The 22,170-nt window shown below is 43.4% G+C and overlaps 1 protein-coding gene across 8 annotated transcripts in view; it reads left to right on the plus strand.

Annotated features, from left to right (window-relative positions):
• Positions 1-12,998, plus strand: part of LOC143767235 (uncharacterized) — a 141,888-nt gene extending 128,890 nt beyond the window's left edge. For 4 of the 8 annotated variants that reach the window (XM_077255412.1, XM_077255418.1, XM_077255411.1 and 1 more), the window contains one exon: positions 10,013-12,702. In XM_077255412.1, coding sequence (XP_077111527.1) covers positions 10,013-11,529 — 1,517 coding nt within the window. In that variant the 3' untranslated portion in view covers positions 11,530-12,702. Of the gene's footprint in view, positions 1-10,012 lie in introns of all 8 variants that reach the window. The other 4 variants (XM_077255419.1, XM_077255417.1, XM_077255415.1 and 1 more) reach the window with 2 other exon arrangements.
• Positions 12,999-22,170: the final 9,172 nt, after the last annotated feature.

Raw genomic sequence — 22,170 nt, forward strand, 5'->3', positions numbered from 1 at the left:
TGTCACTGACCTCTATATATGTGTCTATTCTATGTGTATATATCTATTCTATCTATTCTTTCCTGTCGAGTCCTGCTGTGATTTTACTGTGCTCGGCTGCTGAATTGACGCCTTTTTATCTATCTATCCATCATCTACTTTAAAATTTTTTAGTGGCAACACAATTATTTTCCCGCACTTTTACTGAATTTTACCTACTTTTTCTGATTTTAAGAAAAAAATTCTTGTGCCGAATTTATGTTTTATTCGGACTCCCATGACAGCACCACGAGAGAGGGGATCCGCCCCTTTAGGAACAGGAAACCCACTGATACAAAAGGGCGGCACCTCTCCCACGCATCAGTTGGTTTCCTGTTCCTAACGGGACGGGATCCTACAGATTTTCAAAAGGATCCCAGGCCGGCCGGCCGACTCAGGTAGCGGGGGGGGTCTCCTACCTCGGCCGGTGCGGAATCCCTGGTAGATGTCGCAATGGTCCTGGCAGGGCTGCATATGGGCGACATTCCAGCAGAGAGCGGTCACCGGTGGTGTCCTGACTCTAGACCAGCGCCGCGTGAGTATGTCCCCTGGGTCCCCTCCTTCTGGGTGCCGGGGTCTCAGGTATGCGACGATGCTGGGCGCCATCCGGAGGTGCTGCGGCTCTGTCCGGCGTCCTCGCCGCTCTGTGCGCTGAGGGGAAGCGCTGGGAGGCCGGGTGACGCCGGGGGGAGGAGTCGGCAGTCACTTCCGGGTTTCTGGGGTCCTGCGCATGCGCAGTGAATTCCAAGATGGCGGCGCCCACCGGTATAGCGTCGCCGGCGTTCTGAGCCCCAGGGTTTACCACCTGCACCAGGGGGAGGCCGGATGAAGTAATCAGGGGAGCGCTAGGCACAGCTGCTGGCCGGGGGAGAGATTATAAAAAGAACTCCGGATCGTGATCCCTTGCTTCTGGCCTCATATCTGGTGAAGATGGAGGACGAGCACGTGCAGCTTCTGGAAGCCCAGAAGCCTAAAGAGAAGGATCGCGACAAGAGGAGTAGTGAATCTGGCCACAAAAGCACCTCCAGACAGGGGTCTGGAACGTCAGCCAGGAGAAATCCCCCTCGCATTCCGGTACTTTTTCTTGGGCAGCGCTGGTAAGTGATCTTCGTGAAAGTTCACTCAGTGACATGATTCCCCTCATATGTTCCATTATAGGGGAAGAAATGTGCCGGGAAGGCGAAACACAGGGAATGTGGAATCTGCGGGGTTCCCCTACCTGATTCGTGCCCTAAAAAGTTATGTGGCCCCTGTATACAGCAGACGGTGAGGTCTCAGTAAAGGGGAGAGGGGGACAGCATTATATCTACAGGGATTAGATTGCTTTACTTACCCCCCTCAGGTGGCGGAGGAATCCCTTACTATGACCACCAGCTTAAAGGAGATGATCAGAATGGAGGTCAGACAATCCTTAAAGGGTTTTTCTCAAGCAGGAAGCTCTAAATCCAAAGCTCCGCTACTCTCCGATTCTTCAGTAGAAGAGGATAAGGAGGAAGTTTTCTCTGGTTCGGCTGCGTCATCCTCTTCCTCGGATGAGGACACCGCCCGCTTCTGTCTACCCCTTGAACGAGTGGATAAGCTGGTCAAGGCGGTTAGAGGAACGATGGGCATAACGGAACCGAGACCCCAACTTTCCAAGGAGGAAATTATGTTCAGTGGGTTGGAGCAGAAAAAACGTAGAGTCTTCCCGCTCAATGAAAAAATCCAGGCTCTTATCCATAAAGAGTGGAAAAAACCTGAGAGAAAGGGTTCATTACCTCCAGCGCAGAAGCGCAGATACCCGTTTGATGATCCTGCAGTCACCAACTGGGAAAAAGCCCCCAAGTTGGATGCGGCAATAGCCAAGGTGGCCAAACGGGCCTCTCTCCCCTTTGAGGACATGGGGACCCTTAAGGACCCCCTTGATAGAAAAGCGGACACCTTTCTAAAAAGTACCTGGGAGATGGCTGCCGGTTCTTTAAGGCCTGCGGTGGCTTCAACCTGTACAGCCAGATCAATGATGGTCTGGTTGGAACAATTAGAGACTCAGTTAAAAGAAGGCGCATCAAGGGATTCTATCCTGACCGCCTTGCCACTGATCCAAGAAGCAGCCGCTTTCCTATCAGATGCGTCTATTGACTCTGTCAAAATGGCTGCTAGGGCAGCAGGACTCTCGAATGCCGCCAGAAGGGCTCTTTGGCTGAAATGTTGGCCAGGCGATATACAGTCAAAATCAAAACTCTGCATCATTCCATGTAAAGGGGAGTATCTATTCGGACCCACCTTAGATGAACTCCTAGAGAAAGCGGGAGACGACAAAAAGAAGTTCCCCAACCTGCTGGGGTCCTACCGTCGTCCCTTTAATAAAAGAAGGTTCGGTCGCGGAGGGAAGCGTACCTTTTCACCTTCAAGGGATCGGTCTAGGTGGGACGACAGACGTAGACGAGGTACGGGATATATGTTCCGTCGTTCCTCAAAAGAAAGGAAGAAGGAGGATAAATGACTAGGAGCCCCGGTGGGGGGCAGACTTTTGCATTTTGGATCAGAATGGTCAAAGATCACGAATAGTGTCTGGGTGCAAGATACTATTTCTCGAGGTCTTACTCTTGAGTTTTGCCATACCCCACGGGATAAATTTATGTTAACACCCTTACGTTCTAATCCCCTAGAGCAATCTGCTCTAGAAGAAGAGGTTTGGTCTCTCTGTTCTAAAAATGTTCTTACACAAGTTCCAGAGACTGATAGAGGGAAAGGATTCTATTCTCCCTTGTTTCTTATTCAGAAACCGGATAACTCGTATAGAACCATTATAAATCTCAGACATCTTAATAGTTTTTTGGTTAAGCATACCTTTAAGATGGAGTCCATCAGCTCGACAATAAAGATACTATTCAAAAACTGCTTCATGGTGGTAGTCGACTTAAAGGATGCCTATTACCACGTACCTATTCATGTGGATTTCCAGCAGTTCTTGAGGGTAGCAGTATTAATGGGAGGAGTTATTTATCACTTTCAGTATAGAGCTCTTCCTTTCGGTATAACATCAGCCCCTAGGGTATTCACAAAAATAGTGGCAGAGGTGATGGCCCACTTACGAGAATCTAATGTCCTTATTGTCCCATACCTTGACGATTTCCTCATAATAGGTAACTCGGTAGAACACTGTTTGTCCCAACTAGAACTAACTAAGGTTACGCTGGAACGCCTAGGCTGGATAATTAATTTTGAAAAATCTCGATTACAGCCTCAAAAAATTCAGAAGTTTCTGGGCTTATTACTAGATTCAACTACACAGCAGTGTTATCTTCCGGAAAATAAACTATCTCAGATTCAGCATCAGGTACTAAAAGCAGTAAAAACACCCTCTATGACCCTGCGGCAAGCTATGTCCCTGTTGGGGTCCCTCACATCGTGCATACCAGCGGTAAGGTGGGCACACTTTCACACTAGATCCCTCCAAAAAGAGATTTTGGTTAAGGATAGGATCTTGAGGGGTGTATTAGAGGAAAAAATAACGCTAGAACCAGCAACTCTCAAATCCCTAAATTGGTGGCTGGATAGGGATAATTTGTCAGCAGGTGTTCCCTGGATGATAGACGTGTCCCGGGTTGTGACTACGGATGCCAGCTCCTCAGGTTGGGGGGCTCACATGAATGACATTGTAGTGCAGGGCCAATGGGAACCATACTCAACGTCCTCTTCCAATCAGAGAGAATTGTTAGCAATCGAATTGTCTGTTAAAAACCTCCTCATGTATCTGCAGGGCCACCACGTCAGGATCCTCTCAGACAACCGGGTGGCAGTCTCCTATATAAATCATCAAGGAGGGACACACTCCGAGGCTCTGATGCAGATCACAGATCGTCTCCTCTGGATGGCAGAAGAGAATTTACAATCTTTGACTGCTCTGCACATCACAGGAAAAGACAACATAAAAGCGGACTTTCTCAGCCGCAATGTTTTAAAGCAAGGAGAATGGTCTCTAAACGGAGACATCTTCAGACAGATTGTACGCTTGTGGCGTCAACCGGTAGTGGACCTATTTGCCACAAGAGAAAACAAAAAAGTAAAAAACTTTTGTTCCCTAAATCCCAGGGAGAATCCACTGGCAGTGGATGCATTCCTCATAAAATGGGATTTTTCTCTGGCCTACGCCTTCCCGCCACTGAACCTACTACCTCTAGTGGTGAGGAAGGTCAGAGAAGATCGTGCGAGACTCATTCTGATTGCTCCCTTTTGGCCCAGGAGAACCTGGTTTTCATGGCTCAGGATGATGTCAGTGGGCGATCCCTGGGTACTTCCAGACATCCCAAATTTGCTCTCCCAGGGGCCGATACTCCATCCACAAGTGAAGGGACTTCATTTGACGGCTTGGAGTTTGAGCGGTCATTGTTAGAAAATAAAGGCTTCTCTCCTAAATTAGTCGATACCCTTTTAAGAAGTAGAAAGCCAATAACAACAAGAATCTACTCCAGAACCTGGAGGAAGTTCTTAATTTCCTCAGAATTTAATATTAATGACGGTGTACCAATACGTCAAATATTGGAATTTTTGCAAAGAGGGTTAGAGTTAAAACTCTCCACAAGCACATTAAAAGTACAAGTTTCTGCACTTGGGGCCCTGTTCTCATGTAATATTGCGGGAAACTACTGGGTGTCGAGATTCATTAAGGCGGTCGGTAGAATTAGACCACTTTATAGAAACAAAATGGTACCATGGGATTTAAATCTTGTCCTTTCTTCTTTGACAAAACCCCCTTTTGAGCCGTTGAATGAAGCCTCAGTCAGGATGTTGTCTCTCAAAACAGCTTTCCTAATAGCTATAACATCAGCTCGTAGGATAGGAGACATCCAGGCACTCTCTAGACTTCCCCCGTATATAGAATTTCTCCAGGATAGAGTTATCCTTAGACCGGACCCAGCCTACTTACCAAAAGTAGTATCACAGATCGCAGGAAATAGTTTTACCTTCATTTATCCCTAATCCGTCTAACCCTAAAGAAAGGGAGCTCCATACCTTAGATGTCAGGAGATGCCTTCTTCAATATATCTCGGTCACTAATGATTGGAAGAAGGACAATGCGCTATTCCTGTCCTTACAAGGTCCAAGGAAAGGGGCTAGAGCATCTAAATACATACTAGCTAAATGGATTAGGGAGGCTATATCTCTTGCTTACACGACAGGTGGGGGTCCGGCTCCGCAGAATCTGAGGGCACATTCCACCCGAGCCATGGCGTCATCCTGGGCAGAGAGGTCTGGAGTGTCGGTCGACCAGATATGTAAGGCGGCCACATGGTCATCCCCTTCCACCTTTTTCAAACACTATAGATTGGACTTGGGGTTCTCCTCAGATCTCACCTTCGGGTTAAGGGTGCTGCAGGCTGTGGTCCCTCCCTAAAAATGTCTTACATCTCTGTAAATCTCTCGTGGTGCTGTCATGGGAGTCCGAATAAAGCATTAAGCTACTTACGGGTAGCGGCATTTTTCGGAGGCCCATGACAGCACCCTTAGTTCCCTCCCTTTTCACATGGGGTTGCACATCTTGAAGTTATAGATAATGTAAAGAAAAAATGTTATCTTCTCACGTGTGTTACTTTATTAAAGTCATTGTGTTTAATTGTATGCAATATTGTGTCTGCTTGTCATTAACTGCGGTAGTCCTCTCAGGCTCTGTAATCCAACTGATGCGTGGGAGAGGTGCCGCCCTTTTGTATCTGTGGGTTTCCTGTTCCTAAAGGGGCGGATCCCCTCTCTCGTGGTGCTGTCATGGGCCTCCGAAAAATGCCGCTACCCGTAAGTAGCTTAATGCTTTGCTATCGTTTTCCAAACCTATTTGCTCATCTCTAGACTGGATGACCTACAGCTGATATAAATAGATATTCATTTGAACAATTTTGATTTGTGCAAATCACCATTTTTCACTTTGCAGATGATTGGATCCACCACAGAAGGCTCCTGTGATCTCAAGCGTGGCCACATGGATTTTCCCATGATGCCTTGCAGCTATCACATTGCACAGTGTAGCATAACAAATCAGGAGAAAATATGTGAGCCTTTATAAAAGCTGAGACAGGGAATGCTATACCTATTTTTGGGTGGTTCTGGATAATGAGGGGTCATCAGAGCTCAGCAATAGAGATGGGAAGAGAAAACCCTAAAACATTTGACAGATACTTCAGAAAGTCTGTATTGTAACACTGCAGCTGAGAAAGATGATGAGATTAGTAATCTGTGAATAACCCAGAGATAAAGTTGACCCGTAGAGAGCGACGGAAGAGTGGTGCCAGCAGTGAAGCCATAGTGGGTGAGGTTGATATGAGATGTAGTGTTGATGGGCTGGCATCTTTTCTTGCTTCATTTGAGTTACAACCATTAATTTCTGAATTCTTCATGCACAAGAAGTAGCAAGCCAACACAATATTTGTTAAAGAAAATAAAATGTAAACTTAGTTTCAATAAAAGAAAATGTGCTTAGAAAATGTGTTTGTCACTATTGACCAACTGTACAGAATATTTCCATTTCTTGTGTATTCATTTTTTATGAAGGGGGATAGTTGTATTCTAACATTACTATTTAAAATTGACCAAAATTCAGACATATAACTATGACTATCTGTCATGGGTTTACTGCAACAGAAAAGAGCCAGAAGACCACAGCATCTGATTTCTCCTACTCCTGCACTTCATATTAAACAGTGTAAATTTATTTTTAGCAGTGCAGGGGTTAGTCTGCTCATTTGAAAGCTCCTGGAAGCTTTCCTGCATTAAGGCTCCTCTGTGCACTGATGGCCACTCCCATCTCCTATATAATCTGGGCCCTGGCTATCACTCATTGCCAGAGTAGCTTATGCTGCCTGGCTGGAGGTTGTTTTGGAGAAGGCATTTGGTGGATTTATCTGTAACTGCTGCTAGGTTTTGTGTGTGATAATTCCCTTTCTTCTCCTACTTTGGTTTAACCCCATCCTCCACTCCCCAGTATTTACCTCTTTTGTTTGTGTGTATATTTGTAGGATTGGTATTTTCCTTTATCCCTGTTTGTATTACCTTGTTAGTCTGATTGGTGTACTATGGTACACTACTACTCCCCCTCTTCCCTGGATGGAGAATGGTATAGACTGAAGGCAGATTCAGGATCTAAGGCAAGGTACGTGGCCCTGGCATTTTCACCATCAGAAGTAGTTTGGAGAACATGGTGAGCTAGGGTGACCCCCTAGCATTAGGGACAGGGAAGAGTCGTGACACTATCTAACTCCGTAAGTGATGTGCATGTCATACACCTATTTTACTTGTCAAATTTCACATACATATATACCAATACAACAGTAGTGGTTGAGTTTTTGGACGCGCACCTACCTAACATTATTTGTCTCTTTTTGAGGAGAGAAGACAATTTTGTTTAAAAAAAAAAAATAAAAAATAAAAAATTAAACAACTAATTTAACCCCTTACAGACCACCAATGCATCTTTTTACTGACCTGAGATATAAGAGTATAGCATCCCCATACTGGTGACAATCCAGCAGTTGTTGGCTGTACTCCATAGCTGACAACTTGCTGTATTAGCCACGATCAGTGTTGACACCGTCCATATCTGTTTAGCCCCTTAGATGCTGCTATCAAAAGTGATTACATCATTTAAATGGTTAACAGAGTGTGGCTTCCTATTTAACCTCATCAGCACCCAGAGATCATGATTGTGTGGTCCTGATGTTTGCCATGGCAATTCACAGCCAAATAACGGCCTTTTAGAGTCTCTTGGCTACAGTGGCCTGTTCAGAAGTTAGCTACATTTAGGTGGTAAAAATGCAATTTTTCATTTCTGTTTTGCCACTTTACATTAATTCTTGAAAATCACATGAAGGATTACTAAACTACCTGACGGCAGTTTTCAATATGTCGAGGGGTGCAGTTTTTAAAATGGTATCACTTTTGGGGGTTTCCAATACATAGGAATCTCAAAGTCACTTCAAAAAAATAAATAAATGATGTACATTTCCTTGAAAAAATAAAATAACATTTTACCAATGGTACTGATGTAAGAAAAGACTATCTGGATTAAAGGGATAATCATTCAAAGTTTGAAAATTGCTGGGGTTTTTTTTTTTAATTTTTGTCAAAATTTTGATATTTTTTATAAAAAACAATCTCAAAATCACTGAAATTTGTTGAAGAATTCGGGTTAACACACAAAGTGACACTGGTCAGATGTCAAGCGTTTGGCCCAGACATTTAACTTGGCATGTCTGTTTTTGTACACCTGTTTACCGGTTCATTTTGATACCCCTACAGTTGACAACAATACAGCAGCATTTTTGCAGTTGCTGACTTTTGGCCATGTACCTAAATACCCAGCATGTCCTTGCAACTGTGTTTTTGGTAGCCAGGCTGCATGCACAAGTAGTAAGTGGTCGGTGTCATCATTTGCATCATCCACAACTATCGTTTTTCATGCTCCTACTCTATTTGTATCTCAAGGTCAGGCCTCCGTCCCTAAGTTTGTGACAATGAAACAGGTGTACACTCTGTCATCCACTTGTGCCAAACTCAACTCTAGTCCGTGCAAGTTGTTCTTGGTGTGGTCATTGATTTACCACTTTGTGAACAACACAGAATTTTGAGAAATGGTGGTGTGGTCTCAGCCTTGTCGGAAGATGCCATTATTTCTTACAGAAAGGGGTGCCTGGTCTGTGCTCACAGGAATAGCATTACATGGGCACTCTTCCTCTTGGCATTAAGCTTTAATGTGCTCTGCCCCATAGAGCGGCAATTCTGGTCATGTACAGTACATGTCTGTCACGGCTCGCTGTGCAAAGGTTATGATCAGCAGCGATGCAGTCTTGCAACTTGAACCTAGGATAAAAACAAAATGAGCAGATTACATGTGTTAAGTAAATAACTAGTAATAGTACATGTAAATTACTTAGGGTACTTAGATGACACTATTGGGACATTTTTTGATAGTATAAGGTGATCTCTCCAGAAAATGAGGTAAACCAACACCCTGGTCGTTAGAAAATAATCAGTCATGGGCCTAGGGGGAGGACTGACCTTATAAAGTTACGTAACTGATCTTCTAGATAGTACAAATAGACTTCTCTCTTTATCAACGTTTAGGCTATGTGCACACGTTGCAGATTAGCCTTAGGAATTTCGATTGCGGATTCTGCATCTCTTGGCAGAAAACACAGCTGCGGATTTGTCGCGTTTTTTGTACGGATCTTCAGTGGTTTTTGTGCGGTTTTGCTGCGGATTTTTTGTGGATTTTCAGCGGTTTTTACCCCTGTGGATTTCTATAATGGAATGGGTATAAAAATGCTGCAGATCCGCAAAAAAGAAGTGACATGCTACTTCTTTTAATCCGCAGCGTTTCCGCACCGATTTTTCCTCACCGTCTGCACAGCGTTTTTTATTACTCATTGATTTACATTGTACTGTAAATCAATTGTGGATCTGCAGCGTTTCTGCACCACAAAAAACACTGCGGATCCGCAGCAAAGCCGCAACGTGTGCACATACCCTTAGTGTGAAAATCAGATTTAGTTGTAGGTCAAATTTATGCAAAAATAGGAAATTAAAGGATTCACAAACTTTCTAGCACCAGTGTAAGGCTAAGTGATCTACAAAAGAATCAGCGATGGACAACTGTTAGCAGAGGACACTGCTGCAAATACTATTTCATATCCCCCAGTGCTCAATGTTTCTATTGGCTTTCATGACATATAGAATATAATGGACTTGTTATCCTTTCTTGTATCCACTGTTTAGGTACAGTAATAAAAAAAATTAAAAACTTTACTTTTTCTCCAAAGCCATGTGTACATGATATTGGTCCAATGTGCTTTGCTCTGTGCTATAGTGCGTGTACCTGTCAGAGAATGTATGAGAAGGAATCTCCTAATAAAACTGGTTACAGATCCTTTGAGTCTCTTCTGAGCATGGAAATACTGTGAAGTATATAATATAAATAGTATAATTCCAGTGCAGTGTTACTGACCAATATATTTTTTATTCTTAGCAGATGACTGTACCAGGAGCTCAGAGGGACGTCTGATAATCTCAGATTTTTCAGATAATCTATGTATCACACCCGATACTTGTGAAGAACATGTCATTATACCAGATACACCTCAAGACGTTATCAGAAAAAATCTGTCATCTGATCCTTTTCAACACGTCCTATTTTCTGCTTCATCAAAGACAGATATGCAAGGCAAAAGTCACAGAAGGGCTGTTGACCATGAAATAACTGACATAAGGGAAAAATTATTTTCATGTTCAGAATGCGGAAAATGTTTTAATCGGAAAACACATCTTGATAGACATCAAATTATACACACTGGGGAGAAGCCATTTTCATGTTCAGAATGTGGGAAATGTTTTACAACGAAACCATGTCTTTTTAGACATAGGATAATACACACAGGGGCAAAACCATTTTCATGTTCAGAATGTGAGAAATGTTTTACAACAAAATCATGTCTTGTTAGACATCAGAAAATACACACAGGGGCAAAGCCATTTTCATGTTCAGAATGTGGGAAAAGTTTTAATCGGAAAACAAGTCTTGTTGCACATCTGAAAACTCCCACAGGTAAAAAGGCATTTTCTTGTACAGAATGTGGGAAATGTTTTACACAAAGAACATGTCTTGTTACTCATCAGAGAACTCACACAACACCCACAGTAGAGAAGCCATTTTTATGTTCAGAATGTGGAAAACATTATAGTAAGAAATCCCAACTTTTTATACATCAGAGAATTCACACAGGGGAGAAGCCATTTCCTTGTCCAGAATGCGGGAAATGTTTTACACAGAAATCTAATTTTGTTACACATCAGAGAAGTCACACAGGTGAGAAGCCATTTTCTTGTTCAGAATGTGGAAAACATTATAGTGATAGATACAAACTTCTATCACATCAGAGAATTCACACAGGAGAGAAGCCTTTTTCATGTTCAGAATGTGGAAAATGTTTTGCAGAGAAATCACGTCTTGTTACACATCAGAGAATTCACACAGGGGAGAAACCATTTTCATGCACAGAATGTAGGAAATGTTTTACAGAAAAATCACATCTTGTTACACATCAGAGAATTCACACAGGGGAGAAACCATTTTCATGTTTAGAATGTGGGAAATGTTTTACAGAGAAATCAAGTCTTCGATACCATCAGCAAATTCACACAGGGGAGAAACCATTTTCATGCTCAGAATGTGGGAAATGTTTTACAAAGAAATCAAGTCTTGTTAAACATCAGAGGATTCACACAGGGGAGAAGCCATTTTCATGTTCCGAATGTGGGAAATGTTTTAATAGGAAATGTTACCTCATTACACATCAGAGAATTCATACAGGGCTGAAACCATTTTCATGTTCAGAATGTGGGAAATGTTTTAATAGGAAATGGCATCTCATTACACATCAGAGCATTCACACAGGGCAGAAACCATTTTCATGTTCAGAATGTGGGAAATGTTTCAATCTGAAAACAAATCTTGTTATACATATAAAAACTCATACAGTAAATTAGCCATTTTCTTTTCAAATTCAAAGGATTATTGATTTTGTAACACCATAATTTAATAAGAAAATCAAAGTCTGGAAGAGTTAGAAGCCCTGAAAGGCATTATGCGGCCACATCTTATAGCGGCAAAATCTGCTGACAGGTTCCCTTCAAATGCATCTCAGTACATCCATTGTGTTATTTTACTAATATTACCTTTTATCATGCTGTAGCAGCACGGTCTTGTGGCTGGCTGCAGCTCTGATGGGGGTTAATCAGCAACTTCCTCTCTCCTGCCTTCCTATGTTCTATTACCAGGGTGGATAAAAATCAATGTTTTTTTAAAAAAATCGGATTTTTTTGATTTAAATCGGATTTTTTTGATTTAAATCGGATTTTTTTCAATAAACTGCTTTTTGAGGAAAATATTTTACCATCCAAAGGTTCTTCCATCATGAGATAAAGCTGAGTTGTTTAACTCAGTAGAATAAAGGCTGTATATGTGTAACATTCACAATGCCATGCTCTTCCAGAGGTTTCTGTAGGATGCTGACTATCCAACAAGTTTGGGCATGTCAACTGAATGGAAAAAGAAACTAAACCAAAAGTGAAACCAAGCTAGAAGTGTGGAATTAAAGGGGCAGTATGAACAAAATGTGGAGGCTATTAATAGTTTATACAATTAAGACATGCTGCTTTTAAACACCTACCTATTGCCATATAGTAAAACAAAAAAGATTTTTACTTACTTTGGGGTCCCCCCCTCACCCTGGCGTTAGATCGTTGCCCCTAGTTTCGTCCGTGTAACTATGGGCGCACATGCGCACTGCTCTCACTTCTCATTTTAATCGTGATTTATATTAAAAAAAACCTTTTGATTTAAATCAGTGATTTAAATCATGATTAAAATCATGATTTAAATCGATCCGATTTAAATAGAAAAAAATCTTTTGATTTAAATCGTGATTTAAATCATGATTTAAATCGGCGTGATTTAAATCAATCCACCCTGTCTATTACTACAATTTCCATCATACATTGCAATGACCTGTAAGCCAGCACCTATCACATCCTCTCAAAACCCCACAGAAATCCCTCCTTGCCCTATTTCCTCTATCTTCAATCTGCTACACCTTATTCTCCCTTCACACTCCGTTTAGTATATCTGAGATTCATTTTTTATTCATTGGTGGTGCACATATGTCGGGTTTTACACACGGGCCATGTGTCCATGTGAAAAACCCGCAGACATGTCAGGTTTTTTTACGAAGCGCGGACAAAATGCGTGCTGCACACTGATGACACACGAATGACATATTTGACACCTACCATTGCCTAGGAAGAAGCGGTACAGTTTGCGCTGTTCACAATTGCTGGCACCTGGAGGCAGCTCTCATTATTGTCACTTGGTCTCCCTGAGATCAGCGCGGCAAGACGACAATGATGGGAATTTTGTTCAGCACCTGTTGTGTACATTCTGTGTAAAATTAAGAATTAAATAACAAAAAAAAATGGATTGGTCTCCTGCGTAACTTTTATAACCAGCAGAGGGAAAGTCCACGGGTTGATGTTGATGTCAGCTTTGTATTATCAGCTGACATCAAGCCCAGGGGTTAATAATGAAGAGACATCTATAACATGCCTCCATTACTAACACTATGGTAAGTTTATATAAACACGCTGCAAGAATGAAACCCTTTATTAGAAATAAAACACAACACCTTGTTTTACGCATTTATTTAAAAATAAAAGTTATACTCCCTTTTACACTTAAAATCCATTGAAGCCAATGCCCCGTTTAAAAATAACAAAAATAATAACCATATGCCTCACCTGTCCTACGTAAAGATAATCCATACTGTCTCACGCTGTAATCCATCTCTGCAACATCTGGCTTTTAAACTGTATTGTCGCATGATGTAACCTTTCAGGCGGAAAAGCAGGAGACACTGAGCTGCTGAGGACGCAGCTTCATTGACTAGCGGTGATGTCATAGAGGTTACCACCAGTTGCTGAAGCTGTGTTCCCACGGGCACTTCACTGAGCGACCCTCAATGAGATCACTGCTAGCACCATGAAAATTTTCTCATGGTTCTAGTGATCTTATTGAGGTCACCGAAGTATATTGGGCTGCTCACAGTTAACTGCCCATGGGAACGCAGCTTCAGTGACCGGCTGTAACCTCTATGTCACAGCTCGTCACTGAAACTGCCACCTCAGCATCTCAGTGTCTTCTGCCTTTCAACTTGAACGGTCTCATCATGCCACTATTCAGTTTGAAAACCAGATGATGCAGAGATGGATTACGGTGTGGAACGGTATGAATTATCTTCACGCCGGACAGATGAGGGGAATGGTTGTTAATTATTTTAGTTTTTTATAGGGGATATAGGCATTGGAGGATTATTTACACATCGGATAGGTGAGAGATATGGTTGTTCATTATTTTAGTTGTTTTACAGGGAACATAGTCTTCAATGGATTTTAGGCATAAAGGTGAGAATAACTGTGGAGACACGGGGTCAGCGGGTGCCCTGGTTTGCTAGCCAAAACCGCATGGACCAGGGATCATCCCAAGGAACGCCCACCCTCCTTTTAATGTTGGCATAATGCTGCTCAGACAACACAGGGTAAAACTGTGGTTCAATAAAATATTGCCACGCTAAGACAAATAACACATAGAACAGTCCCAGCACAATACCCAAGATCGTGTATAAGTACAGAGCCTCACCCTGAGGCCGGAGTCACACTACAGCGAGATATGGCCGAGTCTCGCAGGTTAAAAACAAGCAATACATAGCATGTATTGCTATGCGGCCGCACACTCCGCTCCGGAGTGCTGGTGCCAGAGCTTGGTTTTAACCTGCGAGACTCGGCCGTATCTCACTGTGTGTGATCCCGGCCTTAGGGCTCTTTTCCACTTGTGGGAAAAACGTATGAGTGCAATCCGATAAAAAATCGTATTGCACTCGGACAAATGTTAGACAATAGGTGACATCTCATTTGCGATTTTTTTCTCAGCCGAAATCGGACTGAGAAAAAAATCGCAGCATGCTGCGTATTGCTGCGATTCTTGGACGAGTCTCGCCAATGTAAGTCAATGGGTGCGAGAAAAAAAATCGCACAGCACTCGCACCATGCGAGTTCTGTCCGATTTTTACGCACCGGTGTCCTTTGAAAAGCCGGCAATTCAGTGCGGTGTACAGTAAAATCACACTGACAGGTTAGAATAGAATAGATATATACACATAGAATAGGTATATATACATATATATATGTCAGTGATACACCTATATTTATATATAAATTTATATTTAATGCAGCGCTAGATAGCAGAAAAGCCGGTAATTCAATTGCCGGATTTTGCTATCTCCTTCACAAACCCGACAGGATATGAGATATGGTTTAGATACAGTAAACCATTTCATATCCCTTATTTTATTACATATTCCTGACTACTAATGTAAGAAGTGTCTTTGTGTAAAATTTGGTGGCTCTAGCTGTTAAAATAAAGGGTTAAATCATGGAAAAATTTGGCGTGGGCTCCCGCGCAATTTTCTCCGCCAGAGTGGGAAAGCCAGTGACTGAGGGCAGCTATTAATAGCCTAGAGAGGGACCATGGATATAGGACCCCCCCCCCCCCCCCGGCTAAAAACTTGGCCACTCTTCCCACTCCCGTGTAGCGGTGGGATATGGGGTAATAAGGGGTTAATGCCAGCTTGCTATTGTATGGTGACATTAAGCCTGATTAATAATGGAGAGGTGTCAATAAGACACCTATCCATTATTAATGCAATACTAGTAAATAGTTAATAAAACACACACACTAGAAATAAAGTATTTTAATGAAATAAAGACACATGGTGTTGTTATAGTTTATTATACTTCTCAATCCAATTGACGACCCTTGTTGCCTGAAACAAAGTTAAAATGAAAAATCAACAATATCCCATACCTTCCGTCGTTCAGTCTTGTCCCATGCTGTAAATCCATCTGAAGGGGTTAAGTAATTTTACAGCCAGGAGCTCTGCTAATGCAGCTGTACTCCTGCCTGTAAAATCTGGGGAATGAATGGAAAGCAGGGGAACGTAGCTACCTAGACTTACGGTGCTTCGCCCCCTGCTGATATAAACTCATATGAATTCCAGCGTGGGAATTTTTTTGAATATTTTCTCACGCTAGAGTCCATATGAGTTTATACCTGCAGGGGGCGCACTGACATATATATACCTATTCTATGTGTATATATCTATTCTATTCTAATCTGTCAGTGTGATTTTACTGTACACAGCACTGATTTGCTGGCTTTTCAAAGGACACCGGTGCGTAAAAATCAGACAGCAATACGGATGTCATACGGATGTTGCGATAAAAAAATCGCATGACACTCGCATGATTTACCTCCGTTTTTTTGGTCCGTAAATCGGACCTTTTTTTTCTCTCAAGTGGAAAAGAGCCATTACGTTGACTCTCTGGGATAAGAGCACATGTGACTTCAGAGCTTCCAGGGCCAACTACCCCACCTGTGACACGCACAGAGAGAACGTAACAATAAGCTTAGGAAGATGACAATCCATTCAGGCCAGTAGACTGGAGGGTCACAACCTGGCTTCTACGAACATCTCCATGATCCAGGTGACCGGTGGGTCTCATTCCTGGCCCCCACAAACATCCATGGGGCTCAGGTGATCGGTTGGTCCAAATCCAGACTACCCCAAACGTATCCATAAATTCGCAATGGTCAATGGGGCTGATCTGTATTCTTCCAGTCAGGGCCGTGGTCCTCTAACCTGACATCCTGTGGAATGACAAATCTGTGTCCCTCATGATGGAGCCACAATGTCTTGAATGCTGTACTGTAGAGAGTCTCTGGTTCCTTGGATCTCCTGGTTGGCTGGAGATATCTCTGTCTAAATCTCTGTCTATGGAGGTTGCTATCCTTTATATAGTTAAGTATATGTTATTATTGTCAGACCTCATTGGACAAAAAAATCATTGGTGTACACCACCATTAAATCATAGAATATAGGGAAAAGGGGTGAAGAATTGGAAGGGATGTGTAATAAATTGGCAAAAATCCAGTCTCAACGGACCAAATAAGAGGGTGAACTCCACCAAAATGGTAAATACCGGAAAAGGAAGGGGGAAGGAAATGTAGATTAAAACATAACCTTTATTGACATAAATATTTTGCATAAATTAAAAGTATAATCATACATCTATTAAGATGTATATTGGATCAAAGAGCGTGATTTATTGTCTGATAACCACCACTGTGATGCACTTGTTCCCGGTTGATATTGAACCCAGAAATAAATTTGCACGAGATGGTTTCCCAACCGTTATCCCTAAAATTAAAGGCTTGGCTCCAATCTCACTATAAGGGTATGTGCGCACGTTGTGGACTTGCTCTTGTAAAATTCTGCCTGGATTATTCCTCTCTTGGGAGAAAACGCAGTTGAAAATCCGCGCTGTTTTGATGTGGATGTTCATGCGGTTTTCTCTGCGGATTTGTCTGCAGATTTGCAAGCTAAATACAGATATATTATTTAACAAAAAAAAAGAATTGTGATGTCATTTCCTTGTCCAACCTATTCTTTTTCATTCTCCATTGAAGACCATAATGTTATCACATGTTCAAATATAATGTTTACACACACAATACAAACATAAGTGAATATATTTTATATACCGTATTTTCCGCTTTGTAAGACGCACTTTTTTTCCCAAAAATATGGGGGGTGCATCTTACAATGCGGACATACCTTATCGGTGGTGCCGCTGCGGGTGTCCGATACTTGCCGCCACACTATCCCCTATGCTGCCGTGTGCTGCTGCTGCCGCCGTGCTGTGTCCCCTGTGCTGCTGCTGTCGTGCTGTGTCCCCGGTGCTGCTGCCGCCGAGCTGTGTCCCCGGTGCTTGCTGCCGCTCTCTGTCCCGTGCTGCGTGGGGGGGCTCTGCAGTTCCATCCATGCCTTCCTGTGCAGTGGATTCTTTCCAGGCCGCCAGAGGTCTCTGGAGATGAGATCTCAGTGCTGAAATCTCATCTCCCGAGATCTTGCTGCCAACATCTTCATCTGCGCATGCGCCACCTCCCGGCGGCCATTTTCCCAGAAGGAATCCACCGTACAGGAAAGCATGGATGGAACTGCGGGAGCTCCACCATGCAGCACAGGACAGAGAGCAGCGGCAGCACCTGGCAGCATTGGACAGACCATGGCGTCAAGCATCGGGGACACAGCAGCATCACCCGGTAAAAGAGCGTGGCAGCAAGCATCAGGGATACAGCGCGGCAGCAGCACCCAGTAAGAGATTGTGGCAGCAAGCATCGGGGACACAGCAGGTGGCAGCACCCAGTTAGAGAGCGTGGCAGCAAGCATCGGGGACACAGCATGGTGGCAGCACCCAGTAAAAGAGTGTGGCAGCAAGCATCAGGGATACAGCGTGGCAGCAGCACCCAGTAAAAGTGTGTGGCAGCAAGCATCAGGGATACAGCGTGGCAGCAGCACCCAGTAAAAGTGTGTGGCAGGAAGCATCAGGGATACAGCGCGGCAGCAGCACCCTGTAAAAGAGTGTGGCAGCAAGCATCAGGGACACAGCATGGTGGCAGCACCCGGCAGCAAGGGACAGAGTTCGATGGCAACACCCACCTCCTGCAACAGCAACGCTGAGACCCCGCTTCACCACAGCCACCACCCCGGTAAGCAATAAGATGCATGGATTATAAGAAGCACCACCATTTTATTAAAAAAAAAATTCCTATTTTTCGCCTCAAAATTTGGGGTGCGTCTTATAATCTGGAGCATCTTATAAAGCGAAAAATACAGTATATATATATGTGTCACCAGATACCCTCATTAATAAAATGGTACATAAAGAGTTAAATAAAAGACACACACATGCAAAATTTGAGTGAAATGCAATATCTGTTTATTTTTTTAATTTAAAACATTGCGTGAGCTCCCATGTAATTTTCATAAAGAGCAGAGGGAAAGCCAACGGCTGAGGGCTGATATTAATATTCTGGGAAGGAGCCAATAGCCGTAAAGGTTTCCAGGCTATTAGTATCAGCTCACAGATATTTGCTTAGCCTTTACTGGCTAGTTTACACAGCAAACCAGAAAAAAAGTTGACATGGGGTCCCCCTATAAAATTGAATCAGCAATGGCTAGGCAGACAGCTGTGGGCTGACATTAATAGCCTGGGAAGTGGTCATGTATATTGGCACCCCCCAGGCTAAAAACCATCAGCTCTCAGCCGCCGCCAATTCTGTATCTTAGCATTAGGGTTGAGCGAAACGGATCGGACATTTTCAAAAGTCGCCGACTTTCAGCAAAGTCGGGTTTCATGAAACCCGACCTGATCCCACTGTGGGATCAGCCATGCGGTCGGCGATCTTCGCGCCAAAGTCGCGTTTCATATGACGCTTTCCCCGCCATTTTTTCAGCCAATGAAGGAGTGTGGGCAGCGTGATGACCTAGGTTCCGGCTTGCTTTGTGCGGCGTCACGGGGTAAAACCGCCATCTTAACGTTTGGGATATAGCGATTTCCACAGTCAAACACGAGGAGGAGGAGAATTTCACATTAACTTGCATTTGGTTTCGTGTTTCGGTCGATCCCCGACTTTTGACAAAGTCGGGTTTCGCAAAACCCCACACGATCCTGAAAAAGTAAAAGTCGCTCAACCCTACTTAGCATCTCTCTTCCCACTTGCCCTGTAGCGGTGGGTAATATTTGTGGGGTTGATGTCACCTTTGTATTGTCCGGTGTCCGGTAATGGAGAAGCGCCAATAAGACACCTATCCATTACTAATCCTATAGTTACATGGTAAATAAAGACACGGCCAGAATGAAGTCCTTTAATTGAAATAATCACACACTCCTTTTTTGAATCTTAATTTACCATACTTACTGCATCGCCTAATTCCCAAATCCCTTGATCTCCTGTAACAAAAATAAAATAATAAAATAATAAACCAACATAAATACTCCCTGTCCGAAGTAGTCCATTTACCGAGTGTCCCATGAGGATCTCACGTGTACAACAGTCACATCTGGAGACTACTGTCCCATCATCGGCTCATGCTGTCACTGTTATATGTGACAGCACACATAGCCGGATGGGAGTAGTAGTCCCATCAGACGATGCCTGGCTACACACACACACACACAGACACTCACCCGCAGACAGACACACACATACCCACAGAAAAACATTCTCAGCTCACACATAGTCTCCGCCCACACACATATTTTTTGCCCACACACTCTTCCTCCTTCCTTTCTGCAGCGTTTTTGGCACGCAAATCCACAAACCTTTTTACACTTGGGGTTTAGCTGCAGATTTGACTGACTCAATGTTAGTCAATGGGTGCAGAAACGCTGCAGATCCACAAAAAGAATTGACATGCTGTGGAAAATAAAACGCAGCTCTTTTAGTTTCATTTCTCCCTGTTCACCAGATTGTCATGAAATCACCACCCGCCAATACCTTCCTGACTATTGATGCTTTGTGAAACCTGATATCACAGTTGTACTACAGAGACTCAGGAGAGCAGATATAACTGCTGGCTTCTCAGACACATTGTTCCCGAACACGTCACACTATAAAAGGTTGGTATTTTATGTTTTTAGTCATCACAATTGTTAATTTAGCTTGTTTTATGATTGGATAGTGCAAAGGATATTTCCTAGAAATAAGTAAGGTTTTCTTACAAATGAAAGTGTGCTTCTCAGGCACATTGTTCCCTAACACACATTCTCTCTTGCTTCAGATTATCTGCTGAAATGGAGAGGAAAATGTAAGATTTGTCAAAACCAATTCATGATGATGAAGTAAAGATGCTGTTAGATAATGATGATGATGCGGACCCCGCAGTGCTTGAGGATTTAGGAGAAGAAAGTGAAATTGATTCTCATGATGAGTGGAAGTATGTGAAATTGATTCTGAAGCAGAGCAAGAAAGTGAACGTGATGATGAAGAAGATACAGAAACATATTATATGGGAAGAGACAAAAAAAATGGATCAATGTCACCCATGTAAGTGAAACATAGGGAACTTCACGACATTCTCACTCACGTTGCTGCAGTGAACCCTTTTCCGACATCGGGCGTAATAGTACTCCCTCCATTTGATGTGGGCTTTGGCGCTGAGCCCACATCTTTCCCGGCACATGTCAGGTGTTTTGAACAGCTGACATGTGCCTCTAACAGCCACAGGTGCAATATCAAACTGATAGCTAGTTAAATGCCTCTGTCACGGCAAGCGCCCTTCGGTGACTCCCGTCATGTGATCGTGGGTCACATATGGGTTGGTATGACAACCAAAGGTCTCCAGCAGACCTCTATGGTTGTTAATATCAGATTGCTATGAGCGCCGCCAGGTGGTTTGTGCTCATAACAAGTGAGCGATTCTGCTACATACAGGCGATCTGATCATCGCCTGTATGTAGCAGAGCTGATCAGATTATGGTAGCTTCTAGTCTCCCATGGAGACTATTCAAGCATGCTAAAATAATTTTTTTTTTTAAATATATTAAAAAAATATTACAGTTCAAATCACCCCATTTTCCCCATTCAAAAGAAAACTATTAAAAAACCCACATATTTGGTATTGCCACATTCAGAATAGCCCGATATATCAATATAAAAAAATAATTAACCCAATCACTAAATGGTGTGACGAGAAAAAAGTTAAAACGTCAGAAGTACTTTTTTTAGTCGCCGCAAACATTGCATTCAAATGCAATAACAGGTGATCAAAAGATTGTATCTGCACCAAAATGGTATTAAAAATGCCAGTTCGGCATGCAAAAAATAAGCCCCCACCTGACACGAGATCACGAAAAAATGGAGACGCTACAGGTATCGATAAATGTAATAACTACAGCCCACAATGGACAAAAACAAATCCGATCTCCCACACATGCTCATAGCCATGTGCAGGGGCGGACTGGGCCGGGTTGCAAAGATGCAAATGCCCCCCGGGCCGCTCCCCCTGCAGCTGATCAGGGCCGGCCGCCTGGTGGTGGCTGTAGAGCTGCACATCAAATTGTGCGCGGCCGTGTGCGCTGCACTGTGAAGCGGCCGGCAGCAGTCACAGTCGGCGCACACGTCCGCGCCGGGTCCAGGAGCCGCGTGCGCGGCTGTCAGCTTGACGGCTGCAAGCTCCTGCTCCCTCCATGATATCTCTCTATGCCTCCGGGTCAGGTGTCGGGCGTGCGCGATGACGTCATCGCGCACGTGCCGACATGTCCCGGCCAGGAGGCTAGCAGAGAGGCGCTGCAGGGGAGCGAGTGGTGATGTAAGTATAAGAAAAACTTTTTTTTTTTTTAAATTAAATGGTGGGTAACTGCAAATGAAGAAGTGGGGAGGGGTGAAAGGAGGCTTCACATGATGGAATTTTGGGGGTTAAAGGAGGCTGCACATGACGGAATTTGGGGGGGTTAAAGGAGGCTGCACATGATGGAATTTGGGGGGGTTAAAGGAGGCTGCACATGATGGAATTTGGGGGGGTTAAAGGAGGCTGCACATGATGGAATTTTGGGGGGTTATAGGAGGCTGCACATGATGGAATTTGGGGTGTTAAAGGAGGCTGCACATGACGGAATTTTGGGGGATTAAAGGAGGCTTCACATGATGGAATTTGGAGGGGTTAAAGGAGGCTG

The sequence above is a fragment of the Ranitomeya variabilis genome, chromosome 4 (genome assembly GCF_051348905.1).
Source record: "Ranitomeya variabilis isolate aRanVar5 chromosome 4, aRanVar5.hap1, whole genome shotgun sequence".
Classification (NCBI taxonomy): Eukaryota; Metazoa; Chordata; class Amphibia; order Anura; family Dendrobatidae; genus Ranitomeya; species Ranitomeya variabilis.